The sequence below is a fragment of the Chiloscyllium punctatum genome, chromosome 17, assembly GCF_047496795.1.
Source record: "Chiloscyllium punctatum isolate Juve2018m chromosome 17, sChiPun1.3, whole genome shotgun sequence".
NCBI classification, from domain to species: Eukaryota; Metazoa; Chordata; class Chondrichthyes; order Orectolobiformes; family Hemiscylliidae; genus Chiloscyllium; species Chiloscyllium punctatum.
Genome location: NC_092755.1, coordinates 92,228,298 through 92,250,204, shown reverse-complemented (window position 1 = coordinate 92,250,204; position 21,907 = coordinate 92,228,298). Strand labels below are relative to the sequence as shown.

At 38.7% G+C, this 21,907-nt stretch overlaps 1 protein-coding gene across 13 annotated transcripts in view; it reads left to right on the top strand.

Moving 5' to 3' along the window:
• The window catches only part of git2a (G protein-coupled receptor kinase interacting ArfGAP 2a), an 85,522-nt gene that overhangs the window by 39,050 nt on the left and 24,565 nt on the right, over nucleotides 1–21,907 (top strand). For 11 of the 13 annotated variants that reach the window (XM_072587915.1, XM_072587912.1, XM_072587911.1 and 8 more), the window contains exons 9-14: nucleotides 3,779–3,830; nucleotides 7,156–7,228; nucleotides 8,242–8,339; nucleotides 8,828–8,939; nucleotides 11,087–11,226; nucleotides 12,135–12,284. In XM_072587915.1, the coding sequence (XP_072444016.1) occupies nucleotides 3,779–3,830; nucleotides 7,156–7,228; nucleotides 8,242–8,339; nucleotides 8,828–8,939; nucleotides 11,087–11,226; nucleotides 12,135–12,284 (625 nt within the window). The remainder of the gene's footprint in view (nucleotides 1–3,778; nucleotides 3,831–7,155; nucleotides 7,229–8,241; nucleotides 8,340–8,827; nucleotides 8,940–11,086; nucleotides 11,227–12,134; nucleotides 12,285–21,907) is intronic. The other 2 variants (XM_072587920.1, XM_072587907.1) reach the window with 1 other exon arrangement.

The following is a 21,907-nucleotide window of genomic DNA, read 5'->3' as shown; positions in this document are numbered from 1 at the left end:
GGAACTTTTACTTAGTAAAAACTGCAATTGTGATGCATTTTCACCGTACTGATACTGTGGGAATTAAAATCTTGATGGCTGGGCTTCATTGTTTAAAATTGTCAATACAGTGTTTGTTCAAGTTGCACTTTACGATATTTTCCATGACTTAATGCTTTGGTGGAGGCTGGTACAATTGCAACATTTAAGAGGCATTTGGATGGGTATATGAATAGGAAGGGTTTGGAGGGATATGGGCTGGGTGCTGGCAGGTGGGACTAGATTGGGTTGGGATATCTGGTCGGCATGGACAAGTTGGACTGAAGGGTCTGTTTCCATGCTGTACATCTGACTCTGACTTTGTACCTAGCTCTCTAAACAGTTAGTTTTGTTCTTTCACTGAATTAAATAATATACCATTGTGTGCCACCTGCTGGATATTTTAGTTTGTACATCTCAATTACAAAACTGAAGAAACTGTCAAATTCAATAGCTGTGGATGATTGGTTGTTTTCATTCCAACTTTCTTCTTCCAAAGGCAATGATTCCTTGCTGAGGCTATTCACATCTTGGTATCTGAACAAATTGCCGTTTGTCAGTCATGTCCTCACTTTGTTGACATATTTACTGTCCTGTGAGTGTAATTGAGTTTTTGTTTTTCATATTCTGCTTCTCCAAAGTGGGAAGCAATAGTTACAATGAGATGCTTCCCCACTATGTATTAACTTTTGTTAAAAAGACTAACTTCTCGCCACAAAATAAATTATTTCTTGGTACGACAGCATCACTGTATTTGGGCACAACTCATTGTTTGACTTAGTTGCTTACCCTTTGAATAAGTAGGTTGACTGCATTTGCTGTTGTCCTCAACTGAGCATGAGTGTAAATCTCAGACTTATCAGAAATGTCAGGCACCCTTGTGTTAACGATACCTCTGTTGTCAGTCTTAAGTTCAATAGATACACTTAGCAGTAAAGTATATAAGTCCAGGGCATTGATTGGATAAGTTAGTTTAGCACCGCTGAAGACCCACTTACTGACACAGTTGAGTGGAGTCTGAAGATCTCTACCTTTTTTGAATGTTTCACAATAAGTGTACACCAAGTAAAGACTTGCTTTTGTTTATTCCTTCACCAGTTGGCTACTTGGAGTAAAATATTGACCCCTAATTTTTTTGTTTCTTTTACTCTTCATAGAAGGTCAGCATCACAGATGAAACCATTTGTTGCCCCAACCCTAATTGCTCTTGAGCCAAGTAGCCTGCTGGTTCATTTTAGAGGCAGTTCAAAGGCAACAGTATAAAAGGAAAATACTGCAGATGCTAGAAATTGAAACCAATGCAAGAGAACCTCAGCAGGTCCGACTGCATTTAATGACAGAGGGAAAAACAAAGTTATATTTAGAGTCTGATTATGGCTCAGGAAAAAGTCATATCAGACACGAAATGTCAACTTTTTCTCTTTCCACAGAAGTGGCCACACCTGCTGAGGTTCTCTGGCATGTTCTGTGTTTGAGTTGACCATATTACTGTGAGTCTGGAATCACATGTCGGCAAGGCAAAATAAGGACAGCAATTTCCTTCCATATACGACATCAGTGATTGAGATGGGCTTTTACAACAATTGATATTTGTTTTATGATCGCCATTACTGAGATTATTTTGCAGTTCCGATATTATATTATATGGAATGTAGGTTCATAGACTGAAGACATGGATTTGAACCCATGACCCAGATCCTGGGTCTCTGGTTCAGAGGTACAACCATTTTACCACTATATCTTTCTCTGAATTTGTTACTTGATGCTAAAATTATAAGCACTCATTGGCAGCCTTATGCCACCTCACAAATATGGTTACTCTTTGTGTGTGCACTTTGATTTCCAGCAGACAATTCAAATATGAAGTATGTTGTAGCAAAATCAATTTTGTCCCCTTCCATCAGGGATGCAGATTAATTTTCCAATGAGGAAATCATCTAGATAATGATAGAAATGAGAATGTTAAATTATTGTTCCACCTGCTCTTGATCTTGTAGTGTTTAGGTAATTACCAACCTAACTATGATTAACTATTTGAAACCCAGTCCATGAATCTAAATTCAGACACCATGATTTGTACAGACTAATATTGTACCAGAACTTGCATTTTCAGTGCTTTTATTCAAACGTACCTTTTAATTATAAGAAATATCTGTAGTTTATTGGGTAAAGTCAGCTGTCAAGCCCCAGAATACCTGTCCTGTTGCCTTTGGATTAATGTACACTGAAATATTATACAAAAGTGATTGAGAGAAATCTGCTGGACAAAGTAGAGAAGCCACCCTGACAAAAAAGTCAATTATGAAATAGATTGTATATATTCTGCCATTGAACATTTTCTTTGAATATATTCTAAGGTTTTGTACAGTTTTCCTTTTATGGACAAGCTTTCCTACTTGAATAGTATCATCCAAAGTTTTGTACTCTCTACCACTTCTGGTGAGATGATTGAAAGATTTCACATTGTCACCAGCTGGCTGAAAAGGCAACTTTAATAAGAACTGCTATGAAGTATTATATTCTTTCTTTTATGTATGTGTAAATACTCAGTTATGTTCTTTTTTTCTTCTCTCCAGAAATCTGCTAGGATGCAGTATCACAATTATCAGCAATTCTCTAGTCTGTTGTCAAATGACCACTTTTAATATCTGTTCAAAGAGTCAATGTTAATGAGATATTTAGCATTTGAAACCACCACAAACGCAATATTGAACTTGTACTCATTCATTGTCCAATAGTTACCAGCTGTGAGTGGTGTTCTGACTGATTTTTTTTCTTTCCACTCTTGCACGTAAGGCTTTAAGGTCAACCACAACATACAACCATAGTTGCAATCTGATAGTTTATCATATATTTTTGATTAAAGGTTAACACCTTTAGTTATTATTGCATAATTTGTGCGACATAACTGTACTTACCAGCTGAATAATGATGCCAAATAACATTTTATGGTGAATTGGAACCAGGAAATCTGGAGGAGTTATTCTAAGTTTATTATTGTGTCATTTTGATAACATAAACTTGATGATTTAGCCATGTTATTAAGTACTTGTAACATGTTGTAATCAATAAATATCTATGCACTTTTTTCTTGGTTGCAACTCTTGGGATAAAAGGCATCTGTAAGTAATACATAATAAAATAGCAACTTTTAAGATCTAATAATTGAAGATCGGTGTATTCACAGTCAAATGCTTGTTTTTTTTTCTTTTAAAATTGAAATGTTATCATATTACAGGTACTTTCTCCTGCAATCTGTTATTACTGACACTGTCCTGGATGCTTTAAGTAACTTTGGGTAATGTAGACAATACCTATTAGGCAAAACAAAATCACAGCTTCAAATAACCATCCAATCTGTGCCAATATTAGGTTTTCTAACTAAGCAATAAAGGGAAGTGTTGCATCTTTAATATTGTTGAACTTGAAGGAAGACTATTTATCATTTTCAGTAAGATACTGGATTAGAATTCAAAAATGTAGCACTATAGCAGAATTTGAGTACTAGAAGAGAAGATGAAGGATCTGAGATGTTAGTAGTCAGTATGATAAGACCAAAGTTCTGAATTTTTACAGAGAATTATCTGGGAGTATCACCTTACTTTTCTGGAATGCCTGTTTCATAGCTTTAGATGGCTTCACTACTTAATTAAAACTTATTGCCTGCACTGGTTTAGAAATGAATATCTCAAAACCGTTTGAAAAAAACTGCCCAGTGCTATTGGTCCATCATTAATTATGGTGTTTTTTAAATCTTCAGCAGTTTAGATTTGTCAGAACTAGCAAAAGCAGCAAAGAAGAAACTGCAGTCTGTAAGTTTTTTTTTTCTTGGTATGATAGATAACTAACATATAAGAGCTTGAACTTTAATTTGAGCCTTCAAGCAATTATACTAAAATATCTAGTAGATGCTTGGCGCAATTTGCCTTCCTATGCACATTACTTGCTAAAACTATGCATTTTCTTTATAATGCACTTGCAGTTCTCCAACCCAAATGTAACTTTTGAATAGCTGTATAAAATGTTTTACTTTGCACAACCAGAGCTAGATTAGTATTTTTGTAGTTACAAACTCGGTGACTTATGCAATTTTGTTACACTTATTCTGGTTTGGCTTTACTACACATGTTACCACAGGGATGATAATTAGAACATGCATGATTGCCCATTTATCTTGTGCACAGTATGCATACCTAAATAGAAAGGATTTCAACTTCTTCTGGACCAGTTTCAAACAAAGAAATGTGGAATAGTGTATTTTTTTTTAAATTCACAATTCATCTTCCTGCACATTTTTTCCAAAGAATATTCTAGCACTTACCATTATAGAAGAACTGACTTGTACTCCAAAGCCAGAGAATTTGGCTTCACCAGTAGGAGACAGGATTTGTTGATGTCACCTTTTTTAACATTTGTCTTTGGGTGTTGAATACAATCTCTCTAAAGAGGGTCACTCAGTCACCTAGAATGTTCTCCTACACTCCACTACTATGCAGTGATAGTTTCACCATTTGGGCATTCTTAATAGGTCTCTGTCTCGCTATCCAAAAAAGATAAAAAGTTTACATGAAATTAGTTTGCACTGAGCCATTAATATGCTTATCCCAAGACAGTTTTACAAACCTTAAAACCAGCTTTGTTGTTGATATGTAATTTGGGCCCTCTTTGACTTGTGGTACAGCAATAGATACAATTGCAGCTGAGGTCTGAGGATTTTCTATATCTGCAGCCCTATATTTGAGTCCTGATTTAGGATGGTCTGACTAGACACCAGTCACACCAAAATGCTTAATCATTTCTGCCATTCAGCATTTCTCTTAGCACTTGACCATCCCAACATGTAGTGTATTTTGGCAGCAAGATTACCATTGCTACTGCTCTTAGAATATAAGTTCATAAGTTTGTGCGAAGATTTGTAGCTCGGGTGCTTGTTGTGGTTCTGTTCGCCGAGCTGGGAATTTGTGTTGCAGACGTTTCATCCCCTGTCTAGGTGACATCCTCAGTGCTTGGGAGACTCCTGTGAAGCGCTTCTGTGATTTTTCCTCCGCCATTTGTAGTGGTTTGAATCTGCTGCTTCCGGTTGTCAGTTCCAGCTGTCCGTTGCAGTGGCCGGTATATTGGGTCCAGGTCGATGTGCTTATTGATTGAATCTGTGGATGAGTGCCGTGCCTCTAGGAATTCCCTGGCTGTTCTCTGTTTGGCTTGTCCTATAATAGTAGTGTTGTCCCAGTCAAATTCATGTTGCTTGTCATCTGCGTGTGTGGCTACTAAGGGTAGCTGGTCGTGTTGTTTCGTGGCTAGTTGGTGTTCATGGATGCGGATCGTTAGCTGTCTTCCTGTTTGTCCTATGTAGTGTTTTGTGCAGTCCTTGTGTGAGATTTTGTACACTACATTGGTTTTGTTCATGCTGGATATCGGGTCCTTTGTCCTGGTGAGTTGTTGTCGGAGAGTGGCTGTTGGTTTGTGTGCTGTTATGGGTCCTAGTGGTCGCAGTAGTCTGGATGTCAGTTCGGAAATGCTCTTGATGTATGGTAGTGTGGCTAGTCCTTTTGGGTTGCGGCATGTCCTCATTCCGTTGTCTTTCCCTTAGGCATCTGTTGATGAAATTGCACAGGTATCCGTTTTTGGCGAATACATTGTATAGGTGTTCTTCTTCCTCTTTTTGCAGTTCTGGTGGACTGCAGTGTGTTGTGGCCCTTTTGAATAGTGTCTTGATGTAACTTCTTTTGTGTGTGCTGGGGTGGTTGCTTTCGTAGTTCAGGACTTGGTCTGTGTGTGTGTGTGTGGCTTTCCTGTATATCTTTGTGGTGAATTCTCAGTTAGGTGTTCTCTGTACCATCACGTCTAGGAATGGGAGTTGGTTGTCCTTTTCTTCCTCTCGAGTGAATCTGATTCCTGTGAGTGTGGTGTTGATCTGGTGTGTGTTCTCTATTTCTGTGTTTTTAATGATTACAAAGATGTCATCCACATATCTGACCCAGAGTTTGGGTTGAATTTGCGGTAAGACTGTTTGGTCTAATCTTTGCATTATAGCTTCTGAGTCCAGACATGGGTGAGCCCATGGGTGTACCGTTGATTTGTTCATATATTTGGTTGTTGAATGTGAAGTGTGTTGTGAGGCACATGTCCAGTAGTTTGAGTATGCCGTCTTTGTTGATAGGTTCAAGTCCTGTTGTCTGTTCTGTATGTCCAACAGGTTGACTATTGTTTCTCTGGCTAGGGTTTTATCGATAGAGGTGAACAGTGCCGTTACATCGAATAAGACCATGGTTTCCTTGTCTATGTGTATATTTCTGATGATGTCCAAGAATTCCTGTGTTGATTGTACAGAGTGTCAATAGCACATCGACCTGGACCCAATATAACCGACCACTGCAACGGACAGCTGGAACTGACGACTGTAAGCGGCAGATTCAAACCACTACAAATGGCAGAGGAAAGATCACCGATGCGCTTCACAGGAGGCTCCCAAGCACTGAGGATGTCACCTAGACAGGGGACGAAACACCTGCAACACAAATTCCCAGCTCGGTGAACAGAACCACAACAATAAGTTCATAAGATTTAGAGGCAGAATTAGGCCAGTCAGCTCAATCGTGGCTGATGTTTCTCAACCCCGTTCTCCAGCATTCTACTGTATTCTTAGATCCAGTTACTAATCAAGAACCTGTCTATCTCTATCTTTAAATACTCTCAATGACTTGGCCTCCACAACCCTCTGCAGCAATGAGTTCCACAGAATCACCATCCTCTGGTTGAAGAAAATTATCTTCAGGTTATGAGTCTATGAAACAATCACCCCTCACTTGGATTGGGCTCAAAAAGGAAACTAGAGTAGAGAAATACATGAAGGTTCTTTGTGAACAGGAAAATTCCAGTCTTACCAATTTTATTTTTTGATATTCGTTTTCAGGGATTGACGAGCCTTGAAAATGAACTTGGCACTAAAGTCTTTGGAATCTTTTAATGCAATGAGCAGTTTTTTCATTTAGTTTATAATTCCTTTTCATACTTGATATTTTCAAACTGACTCTTCATCATTCCAAATACTTTCAAAGCACAGCAAATGGGTTATGTAGTTGAATCTCAATCACATTTTCTAGAGTAGTAATATGTTCTTCCTGATTCTATTTCTAGTTAAGTAATCACTTATTTGAGGAACTAGCTATGGATGTATATGATGAAGTGGATCGAAGGGAGACTGATGCAGGTGAGAATTCAGCTGTGAAGTGTCAGCCAAAGTTGTAATATTTAGTAAACTTGCTCCCTGTTCGGAAAAAGTAATTCTGCTCTGAGTAATCCATTTGAAACTGCTGCCTTTTTTTTTTCTTTAGCCTCTTTATTTTAAGATTCATAAGTTTTTCTGATAGCATATGGTACCGAAATTTTGGGGAAACTGCCAGTAGCATTTACACTGGAGCATAAGCCTCTCAAACTAGAACCTCCAATTTTTAATAAACTCTCTTACTCTAAGAACTTGAATTGTATTCCTGGATGATGTATTTGCTCATTTTTAATTTTAACAGGGCTTGATAGTTTAGGAAGCTAGGTTTGATTAAGGGTTACTGGTAGATCACATTTCTCTGTAGAAATAAATAAAAAACTCTTTTTAATTTTCTTTTTTCCCCACTGATCATCTATATTGTACATAACCTCTCTCAAATATATCAAAACGTTTTTCATTTCATGAATTTATTTTGAAATTAGGTGCTTTTTGGCTATCTAAGCAATTGCAACTATAGTTTTATATGATAATGTGATAACTCTCAATAAGTTGAATGAGAGTTTACTGATGGAAGGAAGAATGTCCAGCTAGAAACTAGGGAGGGGGTGTATGAATAAAAGAAAATGTCTCTGTCTCTAATTTGTTTGGTCACAATAAGTCATTAATGTACAGGAAGTGGGTGGGGCAGGAGGTAAGGCTAGAAGGTTGATGGTGTAACATGAATTGGCATGGCTGTCGGACGACAAGGGGCATCTCTCCCTTTTTGAGCTTGGTGAACATATGTATAGAAAAGCGAGGTCTGTGTAGACATTTGTGTGCGGATACTCCCAGGACAATCTGGCATCAGGCATGGTTGCAACAATGAAGTTGGATGATTTGCAACAATTTGGAAGAACTGAATATAGCCATTATTGTTACCTGTTGTAACCTTACTGGTCACCTCGAGTTTATGTAGTTTTCTTCTGTGCTTTTGAGTTAACCTATTTTTTGATGTACAGTTTGGCTGACAACTCAAAACCACAGCACCCTGGTAACTGAAACAACAGTCATTCCCTTCCTTCCTGTGAATCCAGAGTACTCGTCAACAAGGAATCAGGCAAGTTTTCAGTAAATGCTGTCGTCCTGCAAGCACTATAGATATTTTGAATTCCACTTGTTCGGACATATTATTGATGCACCTCTGGAGCAAGTGGGGCTTGAACCCAGGCCTTCTGGTCCAGAGGTAGAGATATTACCACTGCATCACAACAGCCCTGCTGCAAGCTCTGTAATTTTGCAAAAATGAATAAATTATTGTATAATCCAGTTGGTATCTGTATACTTTATCCAGATATTGCTGGATCTGCAGTGTATTAGTGACATTTTCTGTTTAAAGTTCTGTATTAAGTATTTGTTTAGTCTCTAATCTGAGGGGTTGTTTTTTGCACCAGATTTTTAATTTGTTGTCTTGAGGTAGCCTGGAAGTTAACAATGAAATTCAGTTCAAGGATAATCACAGAAGTACTCTTTCAGTTAATAATATCTATGATGCAAAGTGATGCACACATTCAGACTTTTATCTGTATTTTACTCTTTAAATTGCAGGGAAGACAGAAGCTGGCACGGTTTAACGCTCATGAGTTTGCCACTTTAGTCATTGATATTTTAAGTGATGCCAAACGAAGACAACTAGGGAATCCAGTCACTAGTCCCAAAGGTGTGTATTTCTTTTTAAATAATAAATCTCAGTTTTTAAAAAAAAAATTAACTAAGCATAAGACTAGAAGTAGAATTCGGCCATTTGGCCCATCAAGTCTGCTCTGCCTTTCAATAATGGCTGATATGTTTCTCAACCTTATTCTCCTGCCTTCTCCTCATAACCTTTGATCCCCTTACTAATCAAGAACTTAACCATCTCTGTCTTTATATGCACTCAAAGACTTGGCCTCACAGCCTACAGCAGCAATGTGTTTCACAGATTCACCACCCTTTGGTTGAACAGATTCCTTCTCATTGTCAGTTCTTTCACTTGAGGCTGGGTCCTTGGGTCCTAGTCTTTTTCGACTAATGGAAACATGATCTCCACATTTTGTAGTTGGACTGCTGTCTGCGAAAATGCAGATTTTAATGTACTATTCTCATTCACTTTGTATCAAAGGTGTCATGACTCAGTGGGCTAGTATGCCAAAAATCATGCCCACTCTCCTGAGATGTAACAAATGTGCAAAGTTGATTAAACCACCAAATTGCCTAACTTTACTTAATTGTCTTTACTTAATTCAGGTTAAAAAATATGCACACCAGGTTTTTATGATCGAGAAAATAGCCAATTATTGCAATCAAACTTTTTTCCCCAGCTATAAAAATGTTAGAATACAAATAAGCCATTCAGCTCATTTGAGACTGCTCCACCATTCAATGAAGTCATGCCTGATCTGATATACCTCAAATCCACTTCTCTGCCCTTTTTCCATATCTCTTGTTCCCTTACTGATCAAATTTCTGCCTATCTGCACCTTGAATACACATAATAACCCATCAACAACAAAGGTTTGCCAGACCTGTTCCAGGATTGTGGCACTATCTCCTATGAAGAGAGTTTGGTAAAACTGGGCCTGCATTCTGTAGTGTTTCAGACAGTGAAAGATGATCTCACTGAAACCTTCAAAATATTTAAAGGGATAGGCAGGGTAGATGCAGGTAAGAAGAAGTTTCCTCTGGTTGAGGAGTCTGGAACCAAGGGTACTATTTTAAAATAAATGGGGTACTGCTTAGGTTTCAAATTAGAATTTCTTCTTACTGTGGGTTGTGAACCTTTGGACTTCTCGACAACAAAGATTGTGGAAGCTCACTCATTCTGCATGTTTCGGATAGAGATTGATAGATTTCTGATTAACAGTGGCATACACAGTTATGGGCATTGGGTGGAAATGGCCATTGAACTGTTTCATCAGCCATGATTGTATTGAATAGTAGAGCAGGGTTGATGAACTGAATGGTCTATGGTTTCTATGTTCCTAATATTTACTCTGACAAGTCAAAGAAAAGGGAGCATTAAGGAATTATTCTAATTTTTAATGGATAGTTAAATGGAAGAAGCTTAAGTCATACAATCTGGAGAATTAGATTAAGATTGCTTCAGATCAAAGTATTAAAAGGTATTAGGAGGTAAATTATAACATTGCCGATAACTAATAAAATCAAAGGTAATTTCAGTGAGAAATCAGGTCAATAAATATTTTTAGAAACATACCAGAACAAGGTATTTCAAACAAGTGTGTTGGGACTTGCAAAATTCATCTGGATGGCTGCAAGGATGAACTGTTCATGTATGACTATTTGAAGAATGATCTCAATTCTTTCTTTTCCTCTGTTACCTGCAAAGAGGTGTGCCACACTCTTTCACTTTCAATCTGAATCAGTTAGTAGTATCATTTCATCTAGATTGTGAACAGCCGAACTATAAAGGTCTCCTTTATTGGAGAGAGACAATTATTGATAAATTTGCGATGCGTAATATTAAAGTTATCAGATATTAATATCAGACCATAGCACTGCTCTCTCATTTGAATGAGATGACTGGTAGTGGTTTAACCCGAGGGTCACCACTCCTCAAATGAGCGGGAGGTCCTTCATAGAGCCATTGTAGGAATTGAACCCAAGGTCAGTTGGCATTGCCCTGTATTGCTAACCAACTCCCATAAATACATAATGTATGCTCTCTGATCATCATACCAGTGGTTGTTGTTGCCTGTAGTTGTGCAAAGGCTGTTACAATAAGTTATCTCCTATTTTGATTGATTTTCTTAATTTTTGGGCCATTCAGTTTGCGAACTGTTCGGTTTCTTTTTCTTGTTAACACAGAAAATGTGGAAATTATACTGAAGAATATTAATGATCACCATGGCGGTGAGAGCCATGACAATGATCAGCCAGATTATGACAGTGTTGCTTCAGATGAAGATACGGACCAGGAACCAGCAGTTAAAGCAGTTAGAGCAAAGGTATCTCTCCTCTCATTTTAAATGACCTTTAAAATAGTTGATGTCTCAGATTGATTGTGTAGTCCTGAGTTATGATAACAAACCTTTAAGTTCCAGTTCACTTCTAAAGTTTGTAATAATATGCATTTCTTATTTACAAATATTACAAAGGAAGGAAAAATGGTTGAGTGTTCTAAATTCAGAATACTTACCTTTTTTATTCAACCTAAACATGTTCTCCATGATACATACTTATGAAAATACAATACTTTTCAGTAGAAAATTCCAGGTTAGAGTTTCCATGCTTGCTCAGTAATTTGAGTAGTATTGATTGCTGAGAATAATTGGTCACATCCATCTGCAGCTCTATTGTAAGCAACATGGGGTTAGATTTCAGGGGCAAATGAAAGCCTTCTCGGCTTCATGTGGCCAATTCAAGCTTCCCCAAAATGAGAATAACTTGCAGTGCCATGCATTTTCTAATATTAAAGCTTATTTGGCTGACTTTGTTTGTGGACAGTACCTTGGAGGAGTCAACTGCTGCACTGTCTTGAGATTAAGTGGGAGTGATTATAAGGCAGTAATCTCAAATGTGGGTTTAAAAACTCGATTTTTAAATTATAGCTTGATCTACATGTTTTCAGTGTGGTGCTATTGTTATAATTCACCTATTTAAAAACTGAAAGTCCAGATTTTATCACATTTGAGTCTGTTTACTCATTGTTGCAGCATTTAATGTCTTGGCCCAGTTCCTTTACTTGATAAACTATTCTAATAGTCAAGTTCAACAATGAAAAGTGGTTATGCTAAAGCGTAAAAATAATTTTAAAAGGAAAAGTTTACTGTAACTTTAGGTTCTGAATATTTTGATTTCTTCTATATCTGCAAAAAAACATTTTTTTTAAAATCAGTTGCACTTTTTATTGTAGAGCATGGACTCTGATCTGTCAGATGGACCAATTACATTGCAGGAATACATGGAGGTGAAAAATGCACTCAGCGCTTCTGAGGCAAAGATACAGCAGCTGATGAAAGTGAACAGCAACTTGAGTGATGAACTGCGTTTGATGCAAAAAAAGGTAAGCGTCTTTTTGTTCGTTACTGTTTGAAATGTGCAGTGCTGTCTGGAGTCTTGGGAGCAATAGTAAATGTTAAGAATCAATTGACTAGGATCCCAGCAATTTAAAAAAATATATTATTGTAGCTCTGTGGATTATTGTATGCCATTTAACTTTTTTGTCTGTTTATTTGGGGTAGTGAGACTGTGGGGTTGAGTATCTTTACCCTAAATGAAATAGCAAATAATGAGATTAAACTTCATAGTTCTCATTTATTCTACATATCTCATTTTCTTTGTTTTCATGTTGAATTGAATCTGTGCTGGTAATGAGGATCTTTGGCCTCCTAGATACCTTTTTTGAAAAGTTCTTCCTCTTCCTCTCCCTCTCCCCACTATGACCAATTTTCTTGATTACATATGGCTTTGAGGTAATTGACTTGGTGAAAATTAGGTTAGTTATGACTATATTTAGGGCTTCAAATAACTGAGTATTGTTTTGAGTCCTCGGTTGTTAAGAACATCAACAGCAAAGCACAGTTGCTTCAGCTTTTGCTGGTTGCATTTATAGAACAAAACGTTCAAGTCAAGATCATCCTGATTTTCTATCTCTCACTTTTTATAGGGCTGCAGTATTCTTTTGAGGTGAAGGGATGGGAAGAAGCTGAATATGATACCCCAAATTAGATCTTTAAAAAGGTCTTGGAGAACCCTGTTGTTGTGGTTCTGCTATTCTATTTAATGATAAAATCATGTAGTTCAGAAGCCAACAGTTCAGTCCACCATGTTTATGTGATCTCTTGAAAGATCTTGCCACTATTTACCACTGCCATGTTCTTTTCTCCTAGCTCTGCAATTTCTTTCCCTTCAAGTATATTCCCAGTTTGCTGTGTTTACTGTTAAGTCTACTTGTGCCACCCTTTATGCACTGCATTACAGCCATGAACCAATATTTCCTTGTCTGCAGCCTCCTGTTGACGTAATGCTTGTGATGTGAGCGTGGTTATCAATGACTTTTTTGTTTATCCAAAATCTCAATTGTGGTGTTTTCTCTTTTTTCCTTTTTTATTTCCATTAATGTACTTTAAGACTGTACAGTATTTAACTGTATTGAAGGCCATCTGGCAATGTTGGGTTCACTTTCCCAACATAATTCAGTCTTCTTCAGGAGCATGGTGCTGGTTAGCATTATCTCAACAATTATTTATTATGCCAAATGCCATCCTGTTCAGAAGGGAACATAATTCTGAGCCTTGAATTGAGCTGAGTACAGTTTTAATACTGTAGTCTACCTGCCAATATGGAAAATTGCCCAGGTACATGTCCTGTCTGTTTCTCTAGAACATCAAAATGATGAATGGGTTGTCAAGTGTCCTCGCCTGCAAAACTTTCAAAGGAATAACTTGCTCATTGATGGTCCGTTTGGGTTCTGTCAGGACCACACTGCTCCCGATTTCATTGGAGCATTAGTCCAAACATGGACAAAAGTGCTGAACAGAGTTGAGCTGAGAATGTCTGCTCTTGATATCAGGGCAGCACTTAACCAATTATGGCATCAAAGAACCCAACAAAAACTGAAGTCCATGGGAATTGGAGATTGGCTGGGGCAGAGTTCAATGAAAAGAGTCATGCCTAGCACACTGGAAGGTGGTTGTAGTTGTTGGAGAGCTGTCATCTCGTATCAAAGGATGTTAGTGCAGGACTTCCTCATGAAAGTATCCTAATCCCACCCATCTTCAGCTGCTTTATCCATGAACTTTCCTCCCATCATAAAGTCAGAAATGGGATTGTTCACTATGATATTCAGCATTGTTCACAATTTCAATACTGAAACATCTGTGCCCATAATAAGGAGGCCTGGACAACTCCCAGCTTGAGCTGATAAGTGGCAGTCATGCCACACCACTGCTCGACAATCACCACCAATAAGAGAGAATCTAACCAGTTGCCCATGACATCCAATGGCACTATCATTGATAAATCCCTCACTATCAACATCCTAGGGTTTACTGTTGACTAGAAACTTGACTGAATTAGCCATGTAAATACTCTAGCAGGTCAGAGGCTAGAAAAGCTGCAGTGAGTAACCCACCCCCTGTCTCCTCAATGCCTGTATACCTTCTACAAGACACATAACTGGAGTGAGATGGAATACTCTTCACTGAAAGACTGCAGCTCCAACAACATTCAAATCTTGACACCACCCAGGTTAAAGCAGTGTGCACCACGTGGGGACTTGCACCCAATCCACTACTTTTAACATTCATCCCCTTCACCATTAATAAACAATAACAGCAGTCCGTGCTACCTACAAGATACATTGCAACAACTCATGAAGGGTCCTTTTGAGAACGTTTTCAAAACCTCTACCGCTCAAAAAGCCAGAGATTTCAGGTGTATGGGAAAACCACTACCTGCAATTTTCTGTTTCAAGTTATTTCCTGGCTTGGAAGTCTGTCGTTATACCTTCATTGTTGCTAGGCACGGGTGACAGTTATCAAACTCCCTCCTTACAGCACTGTCGGTGTTCCTGCACCCAAGGACTGAAACAGTTCATGAAGGCACCTGATGACCGTCTGCTTCAGACTAATTAGGGATATATAAGAAATACTGGCCCAACCATCAATACCCACATCATATGAACAAAAATTTCAAAAATGCTGTCAATCAGGAAATCTTTATCTGAAATCCTTTCTCCAAAATCCTCAGGGCCAACTGGTTTTTGGATAAAATTTCCAGTTTTTGGAACTGTATACCATATAGGTCTGCTCAGATCCTTTTGAGGGGAAGCCACTTTGCTTGGCCTGGATGGAGCCAAACAGATCTGTAGATAGAGTTCTGGCCCTTTTTGGAGAAAACATTTCCACTTTTTAGGTCTGTTCAGGCCAAGCAATGTTTTTTTTTCCCCAAAAGGCCTGGAAGCAGTTTATCTACAGATCTGTTCGATCCCTCAGTTTTTAGGTGTTTTCAGTGTTCAGAACTGGGGATGAATGTCATCTGACCTGTCATTGTGACTAGACCCTCCTGTGAAGCTACCTCTATTCTTTTTTTTAAAAAAGAAAATTTTTTTTAAGGCAAGAAAGGTAAATAACTTGCAAAATAAGTTTATTCATTATTTTATTAAGCCTTTGTGTTCTTATTTTTGGCACTTGGTCAGAGAGAGAAGTGCTAATGAGGTATTTTTATTGTTCCTTTAAGACTGATTTGTAGCAATTGGTTTGCATTTCTGCCTAAATGATTCCTAGTTTGACACTCAAGCAGTGGAAAGCAACTGAGACTTCAAAAACATGATTAGCTTTCCAGTGGAATTTTTTTACCGTTGTTTTGTGACAATTGTTAGAAAGTGTTAAATTTTCTTTTGAAACAAAGTAATTCCTTTAGAGTGATAAGTTAAGCAATTTGTTAATCTGTTTTATTAAGCATCCCTCCTGTTACTATGGAAGGTCCCTGGTTCTAATTCAGCAATATTCCACTCTCCTCGACTTTCCCTTTTGAGCTATCCACGCAGGAAGATAAAACAGAAAATCTTGTAATGGTAGGTTTTTTTTAGAAAGTAAGAATAGTGATGGCAAACATTTCACCAGCACTGAAGCTTAGAATGCAGAGGTAGCTTAAGTTTAAGCTGAGCACATTGTCTCACCAGTGTGAGAAGGTGCAACATTTTCATTATTTTGTTATGCAAAGAAAAAGTGCTGACTGAAGTCAATGAGCTTGATTTATAATTAAATTGTCATTAATATAAATTACTTGGATGTGAATATAGGAGGCACAGAATAAAGAAAGTTTACAGCCCAGGAACAGGCCCTTCGGCCCTCCAAGCCTGAGCCGATCCAAATCCACTGTCTAAACCCAATTCCTAAGCATCTGTATCCCTCTGCTCCTCACCTACTCATGCATCTGTCCAGACGGACCTTGAATGAATCTACCAAGCCTGCCTCTACTACCTCTGCTGGCGACGCATTCCAGGTACATACCACCCTCTGTGTAAAATACTTTCCCCGTGTATCCCCCTTCAACTTTTCACCCATTCCCTTGAAAGTATGACCTCTCGTTGAATCCCTCACCCTGGGAAAAAAGCTTATCTCTATCCACCCTGTCTCTACCCTTCATGATTTTGTAGACCTCAATCAGATCCCCCCTCAATTTCCTTTTTTCTAATGAAAACAATCCTAACCTACTCAACCTCTCTTCATAGCTTGCACCTTCCATAACAGGCAAAATCCTTCTCTGCACCCTCTCTAAAGCATCCACATCCTTTTGGCAATGTGGCAACCAGAACTGTACACAGTATTCTAAATGTGGCTGAACCAGAGTCTTGTACAATTGTTAATACATGAGCACTTATATTCAATACCCCGTCTGATGAAGGCAAGCATACCATATGCCTTTTTGACCACTCTATCCACCTGTGCAGCCACATTCAGAGTACAATGGACCTGAACGCCCTGATCTCTTGGTTTGTAAGTTTCAGGTGACACCAAAATTGGTGTTGTACAATGAAGAAGATTATCTTGGAGTACAGAAGGATCTTGATCTGATGTGCTGATGAGTGGCAGATGGAGTTTAGTTTAATCTGAGGTGTTGTATTTTGCTAAGGAAAATCAGGACAGGACTTATACTGTAAATTGTAGTGTCCTGGGGAATGTTGCCGGACAAAGATCTTGGGGTGCACGTTTGTTGAAGGTGGTTTCACAGGTAGATAGGGTAGTGAAGAAGACATTTGGTACACTGGCCTTTAATGGTCAGTGTATTGAGTATAGGAGTTGGGATGTCATATTGTGGCAGTACAAGAATGGCATTCAGTTCTGGACTCCCTGCTATTGGAGAGATTTTGTTATGCTTGAAAGGGTTCAGAAAAGATGTACAAGAATGTTGCTGGGGTTGAAGAGTTTGAGCTAAAGGAAGAGGCTGAATAGGCTGGGCTATTTTCCCTGGAGTATTGGAGGCTGAGGGGTGACCTTATAGAGGTTTATAAAATAAAGGGCAAGATAGAGTGAAAAGCCAAGGTCTTTTTCTCACGGTAGGGGTATACAAAACTAGAGGGCATAGGCTTAAGGTGAGAAGGGAAAGATTTGTAAGAGAGCTAAGAGGCAACATTTTCATGCAGAGACTGGTGCATGCATGGAATGAGTTGCCATGGGAGATAGTGGAGGCTGGTGCAATTACACCATTGTATCCATCCAGATGCCTTTTCATTTAATAGAAGGGTTTAGAGGGATATGGGCCAAATGCTGGCAGATGGGTATAGATTAATTTAGGATGCCTGGTCGGCATGGACAAGTTGTTCCAGAGAGTGTGTTTCTGTGCTGTACAACTGACTCTAAAACAGCTTAAAGGTTGTATTAATATTTGAAGAGATTGGAGAGGAGTATGTTGCAAATGACAAATGTGCTGTCGCTTCATCCCTAGGTTATTCTATTGCATAGTTACATGTTGAGCTGTAAAGGAATAGACATGAATATGCAACACTCTCACACCAGACATTAAATTAAACAAACATAAACATTGCTAATAAAGCCAGGATTAGTTGCCCAACCCTAACTGCCTTTGAAATTGTTGTCGAGCCACTTTCCTGAACCACTGGAATCCGTGTGGTATAGTTGCATTCAAAAGTTGCGTTAGGAAGTTACAGGTTTTGATTTGGTGAAAATGAAGGAGCAAAAATGCTAGTTTGGCCAGATGGTCCATTTGAATGGAACTTATAGGTGATGTTCCTTTCCATCTGCTGCCCTCAGTGGTAGAAGTCACATTTTTGGAAGTTGCTTTTTAAAGAAACTGAGTCAAATAGCACTGCAATGGCTAAGAAAATTATAAATATGATTCCCAAACTTGTAACACTTCACAAGGCCACTATACCATCCCAGAAATAAATGAGGCACGTTTTGTTATCTATTTGGTGCATTATAGAAAGCGGTGTTAATGATCACAAGCTGGCTGGTCAGAAAGTGAAATCTCAATAGTGATAATTCAGTGAGTGGTAATTAAAAATTAATCACGATCTGATGCAAATATGATCTGTTCAGGGACTTGAGACTCCGTGAAGAAGGAAACACAATAACTATTTTACAATGGCTGTCAAACAGCAGCAAGATCTGAAATTACAGTATGTGTGCTTGAGAGATGTAACGGAAGCTGTTTACAGTCTCTGAAGGAGAGAGAGGAGTAACCCGAGCAATTCAGCTCAGTGATTCATGAAATTGTCAGAGCAGTTTACAAGGTATTAAATGACATTTCCAATGCAATGTTGTTTTTAAATGAATGTGCAGACAACACTAGACCATCCATTTCATTTTCCTTGTCCAGAAAGGTTGTTATAATTTCATGTTCATTTGTTTTGATGGTTAAAAATTAAACAGCCAGAATTCTCCCTGAACTGAAATTTCATCTAGTTTATTCTCTCTGAAAAATAGTGGATTGGAACTGACATTATTTAGCGGTTGGTAAAATATTTTAAAATGTGCAGTTTTTGGTTTAGAGTAAACAGCCTATGTTGTTCTTTCGAAGTAGAAACAAACATTTTAAACAAGAGCTCTTATCTAAGCACAATCTCCACCCAACATAAGCATTTTTTTCCCAGTGTAGCCATTAATAATTTGTACCAAGTTGCCTTAATTTGTCAAAATTGAAGTAGACACTTTGGCAGTACCAGGTTTGATTGCAGTCTATTGCGTTAATTGGTTAGCAGTAGAGAATTGTCCATTTTCTAACATACCCAGGGTAAAAGGAAAAGAAATTATGTTCGGATCTGGTGTATTTTACCTGATCTGGAGGTCTCAAAGCACTTTACAAAATAAATTTACTTTAATGTAGGTAAATGCAACAGTCAATTTGTGTAACAAAAACAGCCATTGTAGGAGAATCACAACAGGTCTGGCAGCATTTATGAAGATAGAAGCATTGTTAACATTTTGTGTTGTATGACTCTCCAGAACTGAGAGAGACTAGAAAATGATACCTTTTATGCTGTTGATAAAGGGGGAGGGGCTGAGAGCAAAACAGTGTGTCCAGAGGCCCAGGTTCAACCTCCACTTGTTTGAGAGATATGTAACATCACTGAACAGGTTCATTAGAAAATACCTAAACGGCATAGGGAGTACTAAGAATAGTAAAGAGAGATTGAGATGTAATACAGGTGTGAAAAGGAGAAAGTGGGTCCATTCTGCTGAAAGCAAAGTCAGCTGCACACTGTTGTAACTCATTGTTGTATTCTGAAGGCTGTAAAATGCCTAAGCATAAAATTAAATACTGTTCCTCAAGCTTGCACTGAGTTTTGTTGGGACACTGCAGCAGGCCCAGGACAGAAATGTTAGCATGGGATCAAGATGGTTTATTGAAATGGAAAACAACAAGAAAATCAGGATCATTCTTGTTGGCAGAGCAGAGGGGTTTCACAAAGTGCTCACCCGATCTTTATTTTGTGTCTCAAATGTAAAGTAGGTTGTATTGTGAGTAGCAAATATGGTAAACTCAATTGAAAGGACCACAAGTAAAATGCTGCAAGTAAAAACCTGGAATGTGTATTTGGGGCCTGGGACAGTGAAGAAAGAAGGGTTGATAGGGCAAGTGTTTGACCTGCAGTTACATGAAAAGGTGCTGAGGATGTGAAGAAGTCTTGGGGTTAATGCAGGAGTGGACTGGGGTGTCATAGCTTCTGCATAATACTGAGTGTGGATGGGAGAGGAAGGTATCTGCTGATAATGGTGAAGATGATGGAGACTGGAGTGGAAAGTCCGCATAAGGGGAACTCTTTTGGGAGGAAGCACACAAGGGTGAGGGCAGAAGTACAGGAAATAGATGAAATATGGCTGGGAGCTCTGAACTACAGCGGTGTGAATCCTTGGTGGAAGGATAAAAAAAGGACATATTGGAGACATCTGTGGAAGGTGACATTATTAGACAGATGTGACTGAGTAACTGGGAAAGGAAATGGCAAGAAGCAGGATGTGAGGAACTGCAGTCAAGGTAACTGGGATTCTATAGGCTTGTAATGGATCTTGTTGGATAGACTATCCCCAGAAATAAAAACAACAAACTCTAGGAAAGAGTCAAAGATGGAGCTAGTGAAGATAAAAAAAGGCTAGAAATTGGAAGTAAAATTACAGATGAGAAGGGCATCACTGATATTGTCAGTGTATTGGAGAAAGAGTTGTGGGAGGGGGCCTGAGTAGGGCTGGAACAAGGAATGTTCTACATGCTGCATAAAAATAAGCACATTGGGTACCCATAGCTGCATTTTTGATTTTGAGAAAGTGAGATGAGTTATAGGAGAAGTTACTCAAAACAAGACTGAGCTCAGCCAGGTGAAGGAGGGTGGTGGTGGTTGGGGACTGTCACTGGGTTGGAAAAGGCTTGCATGGTGTCTGACAGGTGGTTTTTATTTGGGAAGAAGGTAGAAATGAGCTCTGCAGGGTGGGGTCTGAGGTAAGAAGTATAGAGAGCTGATCTCCAAAGAAAATTAGGTAAATAGGAATCCTTGAAACAACAGTTTGATGCTCAGTGATGGTGTTATGGTCTAGGAGGGCATTAGCAATTTACCTAACAAATCCCAGAAACTGCAATTAATGGTCAGTTTGTCTTACTTTTGGGATGTAAATTAAGGGATGAATTAGGTCTAAGCCAAAGATCTGGAAGAACTCCTGTTAAATAGTTTGTAGAATCTTTTGCAATACCTGAATTAAAAAAATATGAAAGTAGGAGTATACTTAAGAGGGAAATCAGGAGGGCAAAACAGGGACATGATAGCTTTGGCAAATAGAATTAAGGAGAATCCACATTTTTACAAATATATTAAGGACAAAAGGGTAACTAGGGAGAGAATATGGCCTCTCAAAGATCAGCAAGGCGGCCTTTGTGTGGAGCCACAGAAAATAGGGGAGATACTAAGTGAATATTTTACATCAGTATTTACTGTGGAAAAGGATATGGAAGATATAGACTGTGGGGAAATAGATGGTGACATCGTGTAAAATGTCCAGATTACAGAGGAGGAAGTGCTGGATGTCTTGAAACGGTTAAAGGTGGATAAATCCCCAGGACCTGATCAGGTGTACCTGAGAACTCTGGGAAGCTAGAAAAATGACTGCTGGGCCTCTTGCTGAGATATTTGTATCATCGATAGTCACAGGTGAGGTGCCGGAAGACTGGAGGTTGGCAAACGTGGTGCCACTGTTTAAGAAGGGCGGTAAAGACATGCCAGGGAACTATAGACCGGTGAGCAAGTTGTTGGAGGGAATCTGAGGGACAGGATGTACATGTATTTGGAAAGGCAAGGACTGATTAGGGATAGCCAACATGGCGTTGTGCGTGGGAAATCATATCTCTCAAACTTGATTGAGTTTTTTGAAAAAGTAACCAAGAAGATTGAGGACAGAGCAGTAGATGTGATCTATATGGACTTCAGTAAGGTGTCTGACAAGGTTCCCCATGGGAGACTGATTAGCAAGGTTGGATCTCATGGAATACAGGGAGAACTAGCCATTTGGATACAGAACTGGCTCAAAGATAGAAGACAGAGGGTGGTGGTGGAGGGTCGTTTTTCAGACTGGAGGCCTGTGACCAGTGGAGTGCCACAAGGATCGGTGCTGGGCCCTCTACTTTTTGTCATTTACATAAATGATTTGGATGTGAGCATAAGAGGTACAGTTA